The 18,207-nt window shown below is 35.7% G+C and overlaps 1 protein-coding gene across 2 annotated transcripts in view; it reads right to left on the bottom strand.

The window, feature by feature from the left end:
- pappa (pappalysin 1) overlaps positions 1 to 18,207 on the bottom strand; it is a 98,222-nt gene that overhangs the window by 25,002 nt on the left and 55,013 nt on the right. The window contains exons 14-19 of one of the 2 annotated variants that reach the window (XM_014470501.2): positions 15,317 to 15,491; positions 2,291 to 2,474; positions 1,499 to 1,700; positions 1,190 to 1,412; positions 484 to 631; positions 200 to 315 (exon numbers count right to left, since the gene is read on the bottom strand). In XM_014470501.2, the coding sequence (XP_014325987.1) occupies positions 200 to 315; positions 484 to 631; positions 1,190 to 1,412; positions 1,499 to 1,700; positions 2,291 to 2,474; positions 15,317 to 15,491 (1,048 nt within the window). The remainder of the gene's footprint in view (positions 1 to 199; positions 316 to 483; positions 632 to 1,189; positions 1,413 to 1,498; positions 1,701 to 2,290; positions 2,475 to 15,316; positions 15,492 to 18,207) is intronic. The other variant, XM_023338560.1, reaches the window with a different exon arrangement.

The following is an 18,207-nucleotide window of genomic DNA, read 5'->3' as shown; positions in this document are numbered from 1 at the left end:
GGGGTTGCCATGCTTCAAAGACAAATATTTTTGTGGTGATGTGTCAGGCAAGCTGGCATATTGCATTGTAGGTAATCCAGCGGGGATGTAGGCACTGGATGAGAAATTCCTGATGGGAGAGTAGTGGATCACAGAACTTTGTGAAGTGTATTTGTCAGACATATTAAGAAGACACAAATACACATAGTTATAAACGTACCTTGACTTTTTGCGGGTTCCACCAGTGCTCTCGAAGTAGGAAATTTGCTGTCATGTTGCTAGGGAGAATCACCACTTCACTGTTACCCTCTCTGCATGAGAGCTCACACTCTTCACCTGTGCATGTTTAAAACAGAAGCATAAATTCCCTAAAAGAATGTACAAGTCAGATCTACAATATCTTCACATCAAAATGCTAGATTGCATTCTCTAATTTTCCACATTCACACAAAGACCAACTGAAAACACTACAACAATACAAAATATAATTTTCTTTTTCCATACCTATGCCATGTCCACGCTTGCAAGAGTACTGGAGGCTGTAATGCAGGTTTTGAGGTAATGAGCACTGGCCTTTGCTGTTTGGGCATAGGCGGAATGACCCTGTCCAGTTTCCATCCTTTCTGCACCGGATCATGTTGGAGGCTGTGCCCTGAACAAAAAAAAACACACGTAATGGCAGACTAACAATTATACTCGCAATCGCATTAGTACACAAACACTGCAGAGCCAAGGACATTCAGATGGCATTGCATTGCATATGGAGAAATACAATACAATTTTCATCAGGCATCCAACCAACAATGCCTGGGAGGCAGAACAGATTAAAAGGTGTATACATTTCAAAAGTCTGTAGCAGGCATAGCTATTCTGGAAATCAATAGCAATCTAATTAGCATGTCATCAAATTGAGTAGAGCTGAGGGAGACAAGGGGAAAAACACACAGTCACAGCAATGTGTAAAAGATGGCAATAAAAGCTGTTTTTATAACATCTTTTAGACAAAAATAAAAGTGTTCATCATTCAATTAAACACTGTTTTAGTCTTAAGGGATCTACTAGCATATTCAAATAGTTAACATTTTTGACGAAGAAGGGAATAATAAAATTAAAAACAATACAAAAATAAGGAGAAGATTTTGTAGCATGTGCCTAACAAAATAATAAATAAAAAAGTAAGAATAGAAAGAGAGGAAAGAGATAGACAGACCTGCTTGCAGGAAGAGTGCAGCAACCTCACCGTATGGACAAAGACTCCTTGACGATTACCGGTGGATTCAGAACAGTTGAGTCTGCAGACACTGTCAAAGCGGAAGCCATCAGTACAGTAGTAGGAGCCATGGAAAATGGGTGGTGGAGGATCACAAGTCACTGGCTCACATGCACCCTCCAGCCAGGTGCCATCTTCTGTACACTGGCGCTTAAAAGCACGTCTGAAAGGAATAAGACCAATTAAAAAAAACACTTTATGAGACCAGATTTCAGGTGGAAAAAACTTGCAACACTATCTTGTTTTCACCTTTTGGGTTTATTGGTAACATGGTAGCCTGGCTTGCATTTGTACTTGCAGAGCGTGCCAACTTTTAGGCCAGTCTCATTACAGCGTTTTGTTTGTAAAACAGCATTAGGTACAGGAGGCGGAGCCGGGCAGCGCAGCTCACAAAGAGCTTCGGGGAAGGACCACAAACCATCTTCCTGGCAGATAAGAGTGTTGTTGGTTCCTTGAAAGACAAAAGAAAAATATAAATATTTTCTAATATTCTAGTCAGCAAACCAAAACCGCCATTTTATGGCTTTGGGTTGATCCTATCTACATTTATTAAACTTTCTTTGCTTAAAATTGGTCAGTGGAATGGCCTCACAGGAGAACACCAAGATGGGTAAAAATAATCTTTGTTCTAAATTGCAAATTTGGTATAAAGGTATGTAGTTTAATTTTAAAAAACATATGATCAGTGTTTGCTATAGATTGCATGGTATTCAAATATAGTAGTGTGTTTCATAACATAATGAAAAAACTGTTTTTCTTGTATTTGTGTTCCTTTAAGGCATACATTGCTCATTTGTGTTCTAATGTGGTACTGGGGGCAAAACTGAAAAGTTTCCTGCTCTAAAATAATTCACATTCATAAATTTTACCCTTACACTTATATGTATAAACTGGTAATCTATGTAAACTTTTTTATTATTTAGGCAAATATGCTGAGAGTGGTATACCTTGACAATAAATTAATGAAGTACATTTATTTTTCTTTCTTTTTTTTGGTCTTTTTAGCAAATTTCCAATTATGAGTAACCAGATGAATCTCACCTATGAGTTGAGCAGGTTCTCGACAAAGAAAGGTGCTTTTCTTGCCGTATGTAGTGCCTTCTGGGAAGGTAAAATGAGCAGGATGAACGTGATATTTGTCTGGAAGACCGCAGTCCACTGGCTCACAGGATACCTGCTTGTTCCACTTCCCATTGGTACAGGTTATTGTTACTGAAGAATCCAACTAGAAAATAAGGGAAGAAATGCTAAAAAAAACCTGTTTCACATAGGATTTATGGCCTAGTAATTAAAGATAGGTCTAGATGTAGGTTGTTTAGAACCTCTTTATATTCTTAAGGAGAAGTCATTCATATAATGGTGCATTTCATATGTTTTGTTTTACATGGCAGAGACGTGTAACTACAACTATGTCACTCAGGACTTCTTAAAATTTCCAATGGTTGGTCAAGGTTTGACTTAATGTATAAGTACAGACTGGCAAAAGCTTTAATTTCCACACTGATATGACATATTGGAGTGTTTCACTCATCGTATAAATGTTTGACTACAGCAATTCAGCATTCTCTCCAGTCGTCATGTAGCCCAACAAAGCCTGGTAGTGCTTAGCTCACTGTATGCGAGTAAGCCTCACATGCTACTCAGCAGCTCAGGTAACTGGTGATCGCATATGTAAGGTCAAGTCATGCTACACGGACAACTGATATCCACCAACTGCACAATCAGCCCTGACCCAAAACAGATTGATTTAAAGGAAGTGTGACACCTTCTGCTAAACACACACCCACACACACACACACACACACACACACACACACACACACACACACACACACACACACACACACTTAAACAAAAAGGCAAATAGATCTTCAAAAACAACTCTTATGGAAGTTATAGATGGAGTTTTTAAATTGCTTTGATTCAGTCTACAACCCATTAATTTTGGCATGTTCAGAATGCCACATCAGCATCTTATTTTGTATTGAATCTCAAGAAACATATATTTTAGTTAAAAACCAAATTAAACAGTTGATACTTGAACAATATAAACTGTGTCATTACTACTGATAAAAATGTCTGAATATATAATAGCCATGGATTCAGAGCTTGTTTTATGGTGTTTCTGATTTGTTTTTGCTCTATGTTTTCCAAAATCTTATGAGTTTTGATTGGGTAGGTTTTAGCCAAAATATAAATACATCAACTTCTTCTCAACTTTTTATGGGAACAAAACATCCCCCCTAATCTTCTCAAGCCTACCGAGCTTAACTTATGAGAGGAGAGTCAAACATGTTGAAATATATCAGGAAATAGGAGAAGCCAAAGAAATTCCACAGTAAACATTGGAAGAACATGTAAAATTTACAAAAGAATGAACTAGCAAAGCGTCCATGTCTGGTAGCAACACAATGCTATGGAAAATAAATCAAGCACCATTTTTCAGCATAGCATACTATAAATTATCTGATAACAGACTGAAATTCCCAGTATGTTCATAACCAGGTATGATGTGACAGAAGCTTTGAAAGCTCATCTGTTTTTTATTATATCTGTGCAAAGCTGCACAGTAGTACGGCGGCAGGCAGGAAGCTAACCAGTTTGAATCCTGACCATATAAGGCTCTTTCTTTGTGGCCTTTCAGAGTGCCATTTGTTAGTTTCTCTCAGCATCTGTGGGCTATGTATTTTGGTTTCCTGCCACAGTTCAGCAATATGAATGTTAGGTTAACTGAGAATAATAGATTGATCTAAAGAATGAGTATGCATGCAAAGTTATTTGTTTTGTCCCTGTGGGTAATAGACATCTGCAACCCTAGGCTGACTACACGGTGATTGCACCATAGGCAAGACCATCTAACCCCAGACCAAGTCAAGACTGAGACCAGAGTGGAAAGAGACAGAAACAAGACCAAAACTTTTAGGAGTTGAGTTCAAATCGAGACCAAGGGAGGATAAAGCCTAGTCAAGAACTTACTTTCTATAAAGATTGAAAGTAAGTGTCTTTTATAGTTTTTGGGCTTTATCTTTTATATGTATGTATAAAAACAGGTGCAAACCTGATCTTCAAACAAGATTCAACCAGGATTGTGTCTGCAACATGACTCCTATAGCAGGCACAATCTGTTTTGCATGTGGACTGTTTCTGTAAGCAGGAGAGACCCAAAAGTACAAAAACGTGCAAAAAGTGAATTTTGCTAAATAAGGCTAAATTAAGGCTAAAAACCCATTTGTTTAGAGCTGCCTTCAATTAGAAAACCCTGGAACATTGTAAACTGTTGTCTGTTTTTCAACCTGTCACTGTTTTCCCTCACTTTGCCACTGCACTGATTTTTTTTTTGCTTGTTTTATTTTCCTTTTAATCATGTAAAGCACTTTGACTTTGCTTGCTGCTGAAAATGTGCTATCCAAATAAAAATTCCCAGTCACAATATAACTACATGATATTAACCCCCATCAAAACATAGCAAAACAAATGCATTCTTTTTGTACATTTTGCAATCACGAGACTTTGAACAATAAAAGCTTCAAGATTGCTGCAAATTGTTTTGCTTGCATTCTGCAGAAACGTGAGCAAAACAGTGAGGCATTAGATAGTCCAAACCTAAACTGTTTTCATCATCTTCCACTAAACTGTACAGTGTAATACAAAAGGAATGCTTGAATTGGTAGCTGAGCCAAAAGGAAAAATAGCAACAACAAAAAAAAAAAGTCACAAAACAAAGTTGTTATAGTCAATCATTTTCAATTTTCCATCTCTAACAGAAAAGGAAAGGTAGAAATGGAAGAATACATGTTACATGTTTGGGTCAGTTTTAATTATGTTTATCCATTTTAAACCTTAAGCTTAAAAATGTTGGGCTCAGTAAGATTACATGTCTATTGCCTAATAATAACAGTCTTTCATCTTGATTTCATTATATAATACCAAATAACAGTATCAGATTCCCTGGAAATAAATAAGCTCCTTTCATAATTTGTATACTCAACAAAGTACCATATGCATTGCATGTGAGTGCTGCCTGAAAAATAACTAAATGAAGAGGTGAGTGACTCACTCATGATTTGATGTTTTGCGCAAAATCTGCATGAAAGAAATCCATGTGGTGTTCAAATGCTGAATTAAAACATGATTATTTGCCTAAATGGTGTCTGGTGTGCAACGTTTTGCAAGTAAGATAGAAACAACAAAATATAAAACTGTCTTTAAAAAAGGTGCATAAACCACACAGTATACAAGCATATCAGAAGAAGAGATGATTTATATTTTAAATACAACAAACCTTAAATAAACATGAGGAGTCAGAGTCACTGTGCTGTGGATACAGACATTTGTATCACACAATTTCTCAAGTTATTCATGACAATAGATAGGCTATTTAGGGAGGGGAATTATGTTTGGACCTCTTCAAAAAAAGAAGAAAAAACTGAAGTGAGGGATGATTCAGGGAAAGACTATAAATTTTCCGGAGTCAAAAGAATTTCTAGGAGACTATTCGTCATGACTCTGAATCAAGATTTGAGAAGATTGTCAGTTCATAGAAACAATAATCTGGTGAAAATGAGTCACTTAAGAAAAATGGCAAACACCAGAGAGATGAACAAGCTCCTGACAATTACTTTGTCACCAATAGTCAATCATGTTAAGGGTCAGAGTCAAGGTAAACACCAGAGCAGCCAAACATAAACGGGCATCAAAAGGAAATCTGCTCTGCAGGGATTGTGAACTGAAGCTCAAGCAATAGCTCAAAGTTCAACTAATACCTTAAGGAGAGTCGTGATAATTGGGTTTAACCTCCTATCACTGTGAGGACACTGGAGTCCTCATAGAGCCTTTGTCTGACATGCAAGCGTTTTGGATGTGACAGTTAAGGGGTTAATTTAAAGACAATGCTACCACACAAAGTCCGAAAGATGGTAGTTCACATACTGTAGTTTTCCATCTATCTTTTGGAAAAAAGAAAAAAAGAGAAAATTACGTGTTTCTAATATGCGCTTACCATGCATGCTGTTTATCTGTTGGAGCTTGAAGCTTGGGTAATTGCAGTGATTGGTGGTTGTAGTCTGTGTGTTGATTGATTTTTGTTTACACTTCAAACAATGTTCAAAATGTAAAAAAAATGGATTCAAAGAAAATGCAATCTACAACGTGTCTTGTGTCCATGTTTTATATAAGACTTTAATAATCTTAAATCATTTTAAAGCAGATAATGCCATCTGTTTCTCTTCTAGTAGCAAGTTTGAAAACTTCTGCTCCCCAACCCGACAGAATGATTTATATCCTGTGGGATTGGTTTGAAGCAAAGCATTTTTTTACTCAGAATAAGCACACAATCACAAAATATAAATCTTCTGAAAAACAGAGGTCAGGAAAGAAGCATGCTACTCAGAATTATACTGTACCCAGAAATAGATATGCTTCCAAGTTTTCCTCAGTAAATTGTCAACTATCTAGGTTGTGGTAGTTCTTAATAGCTTAAAGATATAAGACGAGGTTTGGGACATAATTCAAAAACGTTATTAAGTTATTGTTGCGTAAGAATGTGATTTAAGAACGATCTTTACAATGTAAAGCCTTCAAAATAGTTCACTTTGTCTTTATCTTAACAGAATCATAATTAAATTAATCAAAATTATTTATGTGAAGAAAAAGTGATCCTTGATTGCTTTAAAAAAAAAATTTGGAGCTGCCATTACAATTTTAGCATAACAAAAACATATTTTATAAGGTCCTGAACATGAAGAAATTGATCTAATTTCGTGAAACATCAAGCTAGTTGCATCTTTTAAGTTCCTGCTTCATTTGCAATGCACCCTCATTTTGTATGATGTTTGTGTAGTCGTGTGCAGTTTATTATATGCTAATGTGCAAGGACTAATTAAGTTAGAATTTGGTGGGTGGTCACTGTTTTTTCCCCCACTTACTAAATGACTGCCTGACTATCTTGGGTTTTAAGAATACTTTATACACAGTCCATGATTGTGGTAATTTAATTATTAGCTTACCTAATCAGAAAATAAGGCCAAGTTTGCTGCCAACTCATCCACTCCAATCATTTAGCATGCTGAGCTGAATGAGTCTTCATTAGTGAAGACAGAGCTTCTGCACCACAGCAAGGGATCAAGTAATTAATCATCAGTTTCTCTGTGCAACAACTGACTGGATAAATTTTATCAGTCTCTATGTGTGGTACATATGGTATGTCTATGCCATATCTCATACTATGGGACTTGTTAATGCTGGGAAAGTGGGCAATTTGGCTTAGTTGGAGATCAAATTGCAAATGCTACGGAAGTTTGCAATTTGAAGACAATGCCAAGTTAAGTAAACCCTAATTTAAAGTATTTACAGAGAACAAGAAATACAGCTACAAGTAGTTAAAATATTCTAATGCTTAAGACTCCCTCTAAAAATGTGTATAACTGTATAAAATCTGTGAATTGGTGATTTTTATTTTTATTTTTACAGAAAATTGGAGTCACTTTCCACAGAAAGGTCTGTTAATAGACAAATCCACAAAGATTGGACCACAGATAGGTAACAACAAAACCAAAATGTACCCTTATTAGTAGAATGTGAATTTATTTCTAAAAATATCTATGAAAAAATGCTCATTACTATTGAGGGTTAATAAACTGATCAGAGCACTCAAGAATGTCAACACCACCACCAATAATTTAGGAAATGTAAGACAATATACATTTACGATTGTTGCTTTCATGGTTAACAATAAGATTTTTTCAAAATGGGCCTTAAGGGCCCTTATAGAGCAATAAAACAATAAATAGCATATAGACTTCTTAGGGGGTAAAACCTGTAGCTACAGGAACTCTCAAGCACATGTGACTTTTCTAAACATTGTAATTATCCTAAGGTGCCATCTGAGAGTCTAAAGCTCCTGTTCAGATGATGCTTTTAGAGCTTCTACTTTGCGTGCATTTCTTTTTCTTGTACCTTCAGTTACAGATGGCTTGAAATCCTTTCATTCTACGTAGAATATGCCATAAAAGCCATGATTCATTAGTATTTGAAAGTTTATTGACAATATCTGTAATTTGTGAGAAGCAACACTTTCTGTGTTTCGGATGTAGGAAAATGAATGAACTGGATAAAGCTGAGAAGAAAGACATCTGTGTCCCACAATTCACACAGTGTTCCAGGACTATAAACAGGCAATTTAGTAGAGGGAGATATGTGTAGACCTCTGCAAAGAATCTGCAGTAAGCCGTGGTTCGGGGAAAGACTATAAAACATTTCCAGAGTTTATACGATTTCCAGGAGGAAAGTGTTCATGATCATTTTAAAACAAAATAATTATCTAGTCTGTTAATTCCATGAAATTGTAAAAGTTGAAACAATGACCAACACAGTAAAACACAAAGAACTATCAGAAAAGAAATCTGCTTCTATAGAAATAAAAAAACAAAGCCAAAATAGCTCAAGTCCAACATACAGTGCCTTGCAAATGCATCCTCACTCCTCAGGCATTTTTATATTCGTCCCACCATAGTCCCATATTTTATTGTGAAGTATATGGATCTTGTTTTAAACACCAAACAAAACAGTTTGCATTTGAAAAGTGAAAGCAAAATTGAAAGTTACGCTGTGTATAGTTTATTTTCTTCTTCCTATTATTCTTCAGCTGAAATGACGCTACCTACGACAAGATAACTCATATCTATGAATTGCATGTTCCCCACTGACAATGTATAACCATTTGTCTGATTACTTTTTACCAAGTCTCTATGTCTGCAGCTAATTCGTAATGATAAACTCCAACAACATTGTTGGAGGTAAAGTGGGTTCAGTTCCTCCAGGTAAAGGGGCGTTTTCCAGGACAAATTACGACTGCCAATTCGTCAGTTTCTAACAAACCCACTGGATTGATTGGCAGACGTCGTTATGTCAAATATGTTGGTCAATCACATAAAAAACATACGACTGCTGCTAAGGAGAAAAATTGTTAATTTTAATATTTATTATAATGTTTGGTTCACTAAATATGATATCTTTAAAAGCTTTTGCACTAAATATTTAATGGAAAGAGTTAGACATAAGTCACTTTTAATGTGCAAACATAGGTCCTTAATTACAAAAGGATTTTTGATTTTTAATGGTTATACATATAAACATTTATTTCTGTGCACTTCACTAAACATTGTGTATGAACATGTCAGAACATCATTCTAATATTTGCTTCTATTCATAGATAAATTTCTTACTGTGAAAGGATACGCTTGATTATTAATGGATTATTATTGGTGGATTATGACTTATAAAATTCTGTTCATGTTTGCAGTAGCTTCACAATAATGAGAAGATTAACTTACAACTGAGTGAACACTGCATTAAATTACTTTGGATCATTGCAGAACAAAATTAACCCAACTTACCTCTGACATTTTAATTCTCTCGCAGTTAAGCACACTGCATCATTAAGAATATTTCTGACTGTGAATATCAATATAAAGGCACTTCCTGTTTCATGTAGAAGTTCAACATTCACCTACTCACTACACTTTTCAGCATTCATTATGTTGTAATTAACACCTTCAATTTAAACATTTTTATCATTTCAAATTAAGAACAAATAATTTAAATGTGCGATGGACCTGTCCAGGATGTGCCCCGCCTGTCTTCTAGCTTTAAAAGTTGATGTAAACAATGACTTCCCGATACAATTACAAAATTCTACAGCTCTGAGTAAGAAAAAAAAAACAGGACTTGATGAGGTGGCCTTTCTCTGAATTGGCCTTGAGTCAGACTTGCCCCTTAAAGACTTTATATTTCACTAGGAAAAAGATGACTTGTAAACATCTCTGTTATGCACTCAAAAAAACACATAACAATTGTACCTTAAAATTAAACTGTAATGGATATTGATTTACATCTGAAATGTAGCACATGAGTTTACTGCTTCCTGCCGTGGAGTTCACACTACAAGTTACTTTATGGAAGAGCACAGGAAATTTGTCATCTAAATTGGATTCATATTGGGGAGACAATAAAATGTAAAAAACTAGATAAGGCCAGGAAATACTTTTTAAAATGTAATATTCAAGGCTGTAAAATGTCCAAAAGAAACCTTCAGTATGAAGATGATGTGACTTGATCAGCAGCAGCACTTAGTGTTCCTTTGCAACTTCAAAGAGAGAGAGAGGTAGGAAAAAACGTACAGCCGTGAAACACACACAAACAAATCAAGCATGTGAAGGGAAGAGATTTGTGCTCAAGATAGAAACTAAGAAGGTGGTTTTCCCAGAACCACTTTGTCATCAGTGAAAAAAAATGTAATGGGCTAATGAAAGGAAACAGGATTGTGCCTAACACTGCACGTTTAAATTTTAGAGTGGAAGTTTGTGGTTTTACAGACTAATGACTAACAAAAGACGGAAAGATACAAACGATTAAATGCCACCTTATACTATTAAATACTTTGTTTAAAACTTCCTTTTCCAGAGTTTTACAGTGCTTTTCAAAAGTATTTATGTCTAACATTTTGACCTTTTTTTCACATTGCATTAAATACTTCAAAGTGCTTTGTTTAGATTTCTGTGTGATAGACCAAAACAAAGTAGCAAATAATTGTGAAGCGGAAGGAAAATTAAATACGCTTTTTAAAAATCTTTAACAAATAAAAATCAGAAAAGTGTGGAACCCGTGCAGAATTTTACCACATAACATTTTGTATGTTTAGTAGTTAAATTTTGAACTTAATCATTTTCTGCCACATGTTTGCTGTGCCCCCAACAAATGTGCCAGACAGAACTTTCTGAATTTCTTTCAAAAATACCTTTGTTTTTGCTACGCTTCAATAAAGGCCAGATTTATGAAATGCATAACTAATTGTTGTATCCACAGATGTTCACAGATACTCCATTATGAGTGGGAATCTATAGTTTCCATGAGAATCTTCCCAGTTTGTTAAGTTAATGCTTTCATTCTCCATCCTATGAATTTAAATGGAATCCAATGTCTGTTAGGTTTGTAATTGTGCTAAAGTTATAATGTATTCATTAAATTGTGCTCACTGTGTTTAGAGCTTGTTATATTATCTTCTAACATGATTTTGTTTTAAACTTTACAGTGTTATCCCTGATTGTCCATTGAGTTCCTTAGTTTTCATTATGTTTTTTCCTTTTGATTGACCTCAAACATCTGATGCTTTCAAAGAAAATACATTTATGCTGAGATTAAGCTACACAAAGATCAACTTTATATACTATTTAGGGGACTTCTGATACAACTGTGTTGCACAGGGCTTTAGTTACAGTATTTATATAAAGAAGCAGAAGAAGGCTGAGTATTAATCCAATGTATTCGCGCCACTTTGAATTGTCGATTTTATAAAATCCTAATCAATCCCATTTAGCCACATCTATGGATTCAGGAACTTGACAGAAATAAGAAAATGCCTTTCAATGTCTGTTGAATAATTAAAAAAATATCTGACAGAGTAGTTAGTTGTTTTTTTTTTCCAAGGAAGCAAATTGGAAAAAAGTGTAGAGTATTTATTTTCTTTATACTGTTGATTTCCTTCATCATTCTTCGTAACAAACCTTAACCTTCTGCCTTGAATTGAATATCCAGCAAATGGTATTTAGCAAAGCTCTGTTTCCTCTTCTATTCTCTTCTTGCTCCTTTTGCTTGACTTTCGCAGTATATTCCTGTGTCTCAATCTTTGAAAAGCATAATGTATCACCAAAATGAGCTGACATTGATTTATAGCTACATGGTGCTCTGTCAATCAAAAATGTAATGGATTTAGAAATATGCGCAGACGTAATGGGGAACTATTGCAAGCATTAGGATATATAATCTTCACAACTGTATAACGGCACAATTGTCTTAGAGAAAATTGAAATCACAAGGTTTATTTCTAAATTTAAAAAGAGCAAATATCCCCTCTCCCGTTGTTTAGGTTCCCTCCGTTATGAAGCCTCTGAACTTTGACCTTCATACCAACCTCACAGGAAGACTGACACATCCAGCTACGGGTAAAACTTTTGAATATTGTGAAAAAGTTTTTTCTATCCTGTTTTAGAAAGTGAAACTCTTTTAAAATACAGATTACATTTGAAGATAAACATTTCAAGCCTTTATTTCTTGCCAATATTATTATTATGACTAACAGATAATGAAAACGCCAAATGTAATGTCTCATGAAATTAGACTATTGTAAACTGAGATTACTCAATCTGAAAGTATTGTCAAGCAAAATATTTTCAAGAATCTGGTGGAGAATCTCAAAGAGTGAAGTGAGGCTGGAACCAGTGCATGAAGAGCCGTCTTACTATAAATCCCACACACGGACTACAAATGTCACATTCCTCATGTCAAGCCAATCGTGAATCAAAAACAATGTCAGAACTGTCTTACTAAGGCTTAGAAGAAAAAGATTTGGACTGTTGCTTAGTAGTAAAAAGTCCTATTTTCATATGAAAGTAAAGTTTTTATTTCATTTGGAAATAAAAGTCCCAGAATCTGTAGGAAGTAAGGCATCGAACCCCTGCTGCTTAAAGTCCAATGTGAGGTTTCCATAGTCAGTCATGATCAGGGGTGCCATGTCCTTTGCGGCTGTTTTTCAGCTTTGCTTTCAGTTATCCTTGCCTTTCACTGACACTTTATGGACATGGTGATATTATTTTCAAGCAGGACTTAGCACCTGCGAAAAACACTGTCGAAGTTACAAAAAGCTGGTTTAAAGATAATAGTATTGCTGGTATTAGCCGGCAAACTGTCCTGACCAGAACTTGAACATATCTTACACAATCCTGATACTTCACTTTAAATTGTATACATTCTGATTGGCCTTATGTATAGCTTTAGTTTACTGAAACAATTATTTTTTTTTTATCATTAATATTATTATTTGAAAACCATAATTATCAAACTCACAAAAAATAAATGCTTAAAATGTTTCTATTAGTATGTAACAAATCTGCGCTTCACTTTCTGGGATGAAAGTCAAACAAAAATATATTAACTTTTTATTTACAACGCTATTCTAAGTTTTTGAGCTGTACAAACAATATTAATGTACAAAATATTTTTTATTCAAACCAAACTAGACAAGATTTGTTTTAGTACATTTTCTTGTATTGCAAATTTTCTGTATTGATACCTAAACATTTTATTTATTTAACAATGAATAGGTGAAGTATACATCTTCAGCAGAAATTTACTTCTGTTCCTTTACAGGTGTTTAGTTTGTGGAGTTGCTGCTGCCTTTAGAATCATTGTCCTTACTTTATGTATCAGGTTGGGCATACATTTAGCTGATGAACAAATGCCTTCACAGTGGTTCTAGAACGTGCTGGTTAACAGAGAGTTTGTGATTGACTCATTCCTCCACCACCATACTTGGGAGGTTTGTGTCAATATGCTGTCCTGATTTTTCACCAAACAACGAGCTACTCATATTAGCCAAACACATCAACTTTGGTCTCATTTGTCGTTAAGACATTGACACAGATGCAACATTAGCCACTTCTACACAAGAGCAAAAATAATCAGCTAATCTGAATCGTTTTCACTATGTTGAGCTGGTAATTAATTTATGTACGACAAAAATTATACATCTGGGTTTGAGTATATCAAAAGCACAACCTTGAGGTTCTCCATTGCTGAGTGTTGCTGTAAACATAATGGAAGAAATGACCAGAGCAACAACCCAAGCTCCTACATGTTCACAGCCCTGGAGACCCTGTAAACTGGGGTATAACCAAAGCAGACATTAACCAGTTGGATCCAGACTTGCCAGTGGAAAAGCGCCTTTTGAAAACTAACGTTTTTCAGGCAAAGTTTCTCCTGGCAGCTCTAAACTAAACTTAATATTTATTATTATCAATTATTTTCTGAATATTCTGTGTAACTTTAAGAATAAATTTTGTAACTGCAATCTGTAAAGTCTAAGTTGTAGCTACTGCATCATTTGAAGTTCCTTGAGCACACCATCGTCTCACTTTTGGGTGGATTTCTCATCTAATCCCAGGATATCAAGCAGCTGTTGTAACTACTATCTCCTTGTGATTCCTTACGTCACTGTAGAATAATGGACATTACATTCATAATACATTAAATTGCTTTATAATTTTTACAGATTGATGTCATACATTATTTGCTTGCCTAGTGCATTTGTGGATGTCTTTCGATTCAATTCACTTTATTTATATAGCACCAATTCAAAACAAATATAATCTAGAGGCACTTTACAAAACAATAAATAATTTCAATTCAATCACACATACATTCCAGTTGATCATAGTTATTAAACTGTACATTAGGCACTGTTAATTTCCACTGTGATCCTTATTATTATGCTTTGATGCAATAAACCCTAGATTTAAAATGGACTGTGCTTTATTCTGATCCTTAATGTATATCTTTATGTGCCTTGTATCTATGTCCTGATTGTGGAAAAACACTGCTTTTAAATTACTGTGATTATCACATGTGTCCCATCTACGCATAGACATTTAATGAATGCCATTTTGTGGTAGCAAGTGTCTGCCCTTTAACAGATGCCTGCAAGGGAGAGAGAGCAGACACTACTCTATGATGTCATTGTCCCAACGGAGTAGCAATGCAAAGTGACTGAGGTGATGGTGCAGTATGCTTAGCAGAAGACTACACACCTTATGTCTTTCCTTGAAGAAAATAAGTGGATGTGCACGTATACATATGTGTGATTTTAAGTGTATGACAGATTTTCTGGAGGAGACTGGTGCACTGATCTACATGAATTTTTATGATGTCACCCTCCCTGGAGGCTGGACCTGCCAAGCCTAGTTTTCACAGGTGACAAAAGAATGCAGAGTTTTGAGAGTAGAGAAGGGAGCAGGCTTGTTTGCACCTTTGCTCAGTGTGCATTTGTGTGTGTGAGTTTGACCCTGTGCATGTGTATAGAGGCATTCATAAATTTATGTTTCCATGCATGCTCCATCTGCTGGAAAAAATGTGCTTGCACCCAAATGTAAGCATGTTCACAATTTAGCATTCTTGTGCTTCCGTGTGCATAGAGCTATTCAACTGCCATTAAGTGCATATAGGTAGTAGTGTGTTCACCTGGGTCTTGATGATGTTGTCTTCCTGGTGGACTTGCAGGACATATCCTGAGTTGCAGGAGATGGTGCAGCGGTCTCCGTTGTAGAAGTGGCGACCAGGGCTACTGCACTTTAGCTCTGCATTGCGGATTAAGGGTTCCTGGCAGTCAATGGCTTCGCACGAATAATGTACACAACTGTGTGTGGAAGTGGGTGGTAGAGGGTTGGGATAAAAAAGCAAGAGTAACAGAAAAGAGTAAGAGGAAATGCTAAGCATCAGACAAGAGGCATTTTTTTTATCCAAGTAACACTCCAGATGCAAACATGGAAGCAGTCACAATTTGCTCACAAACAAACAAATTATGCACTGAGTGAACCACATTCATCCATCAATGACTGCTTAACAAATCAAATCAATAAACCACATGGAGAGCAGACTGCCATATGTGAATAAAAAGGGGTGTCAGTGCACACATAGTTGGTAAATTAAAAGCAATTGGATAGACCACTTGCAGATTACGACAGAGATTGGCCAAAAGTGAATTTTGTCGCAAGGCATTTATTGCTGCTGGTATTCCTGGATTCCCCATTCACCTTTCTTTTTTTTTACAACAATCCACATTACACAGTATAGGTATTCGCTATACTGTAGGGAAAGAGAAGTAGGAAAACATACTGGGGGAGGCAAGAAGAGAGACACAAGGAGAGAAGGAACAAGAAAACATATGAAAACACAGAATGGGAGAGGGGGAAAAAATCAGCTTTCACTTTCATGAGTTGATTTGTTCTTTTCATCCATTTTGGTTTTTGTCTCCTAATGCAGACAGAAACTTTCTTTTTCCTCATTTGTCTTCCAGATAACTTGATGGAAGCCATCATATTAACCACACTGTGCTCTTTGTTTTCTACCTCTGTGTTGCTGTATTCCCATGCCATCAGATTTACCACAAACGTGAGCTGGTGAAGACTGTTAATAAAGCATGATGGTAAAAAAAAAAAAAAATCTTCTTTCATGTAGAGCCTTAATAGACAAACCAGGGAAACCTTGAAGCCTCCTCTGTAGGCAATGGATTTGGCTTTCAATACAATCTCTTAGTGGTTTCCTGCTAGTCACTCTGGAATTTATGACATAAATTACAATTAACTACCTAGAAAACTATCCTCCTCCTTTGAAAATGAGAATGCATTATATACGCCAAGAGACAGAGATGCTGTCATGGTTAAAATGTAGGTAGTAGGCAGAAGAATGGAGACAGGTGAAGGATAAAAAAGTCTGGTGTAATGTCAGACATTAAGAAAAAATGTTATGTTTTTCTATACCACAGGAGGTATGGAAAACCACAAATGCAAAAATTAAATCATATACAAATCTATTAATCACCTCATGTTAAATAAATAAAAAATATTACTTTTTTTAAGTATTTATGTCAGCTTGAGTCATGCAGAAGTGATCTGATCGTTTCGGAAGAGAGGGGAGAGTTGGGTACCAGCTCTATTCTATGTGCTTCCTGATTGGCTACCTGTCACATTCAACAAGCTGCATTCTCGCTCCCAGTCAGGGAAAACCCCACAGGCTGCAATAATCGGACCAAAACATGCCTGATTTTATATCAGGCATATTCAACACATAACACACCACACACTGCAGGACGTTGTAAGATTATCGTACAAGGAAAATTGGGGCAAAAAAAAAAAAGGCTTTAGCGGGAACACCAACATGCAAGAGGCATTATCTGATGGTTTCCCCACAACCCCCTTTACTGTTGACTTTTAATTTGTTATTGAACAAGCGTATTTCTTTTTCATAGATAACTTTCCATTTTCTGTTTACAACAGTTTTATGCAAATAATGTTTAAGTATTCCTGCACAGTTCCTTTTTTAACACAGTGAACAAACAAGCATTTCAATGCAATAACTCCTCATTTGCGTCGAGGATAAAAACTGTTGGAATCCCTCAAACCTCACCTGAACTATTACCAGTTCAGGTTCCTTGCAATTAATTAACCAAATTCAAGTAATAAAAATACGAATAACCAAACTAAATTATAAGGGAAACAAAGCTTGAAAAGTAGAGTTTCTTAAGGATTGACTATGACAAATACATAACATAAAGAACAAACTCAATATAGTATCCTTATTGTACTAAACACACATAGACCCTTTCCTTGATGGAAAGGGTAAAAAGTAAATCTAAAAAACAAAGTGGAAAACATATATGTGCGTCTGCTCACAGACACGCATGGAACACAAAACTGAGTCATGTTAATAGATCCCTGTTTTTAAGAACTCTGTCACAAAAGGGATGTGGTGTTTAGTGAGGGAATAATTGTTACGGGAAATGTGCTGTTTGGCTCAGGAAAATGATAGGAATAAAGCAAGAGCAAGAGGCACAAAAAAGGGGAGTTGGAGATGGTGGTTGAGGGGTAAAGGAAGATGATGTGAACGAAAAAGATGAGAAGATGGCAGAGAATAACAGCAGAGCTGAAGGATGGGAGGAGGAGGATGTGTGGAAAAGTACAAGAGACAGACGGGAAGTGAAAGCAGAGTGGTTAATTGGAAGGTTGATGACAGAGATAATGGATTTTTGTTGATCACAATGGCAGAACCTTGTCAATACTAGCAGGAGAATTAGGGTTTGAGCCTCAGTTAAATGCTGGATTAATTGAAAAATACTATGGAATAAACAATAATAACTGATAAGCTGTCAGCTTTTTCACATCCTGCCACATTGCATTCATAAAATGGTATCATTTTCTATTGGAATGTTATTTTTTTACATAAGCATGAAGAAATATTACTGTGTTGATGTAAGTAATACATTTCAGATTTTTATTTGTAATGAGAAGAAATTAAAAACATATTGTCTTCCTTTCACTTCACAATTACACAATGTTTTGTGATAATAAAACACC

The sequence above is a fragment of the Xiphophorus maculatus genome, chromosome 8 (assembly GCF_002775205.1).
Source record: "Xiphophorus maculatus strain JP 163 A chromosome 8, X_maculatus-5.0-male, whole genome shotgun sequence".
Classification (NCBI taxonomy): Eukaryota; Metazoa; Chordata; class Actinopteri; order Cyprinodontiformes; family Poeciliidae; genus Xiphophorus; species Xiphophorus maculatus.
This window is presented reverse-complemented; position numbering and strand designations above follow the sequence as displayed.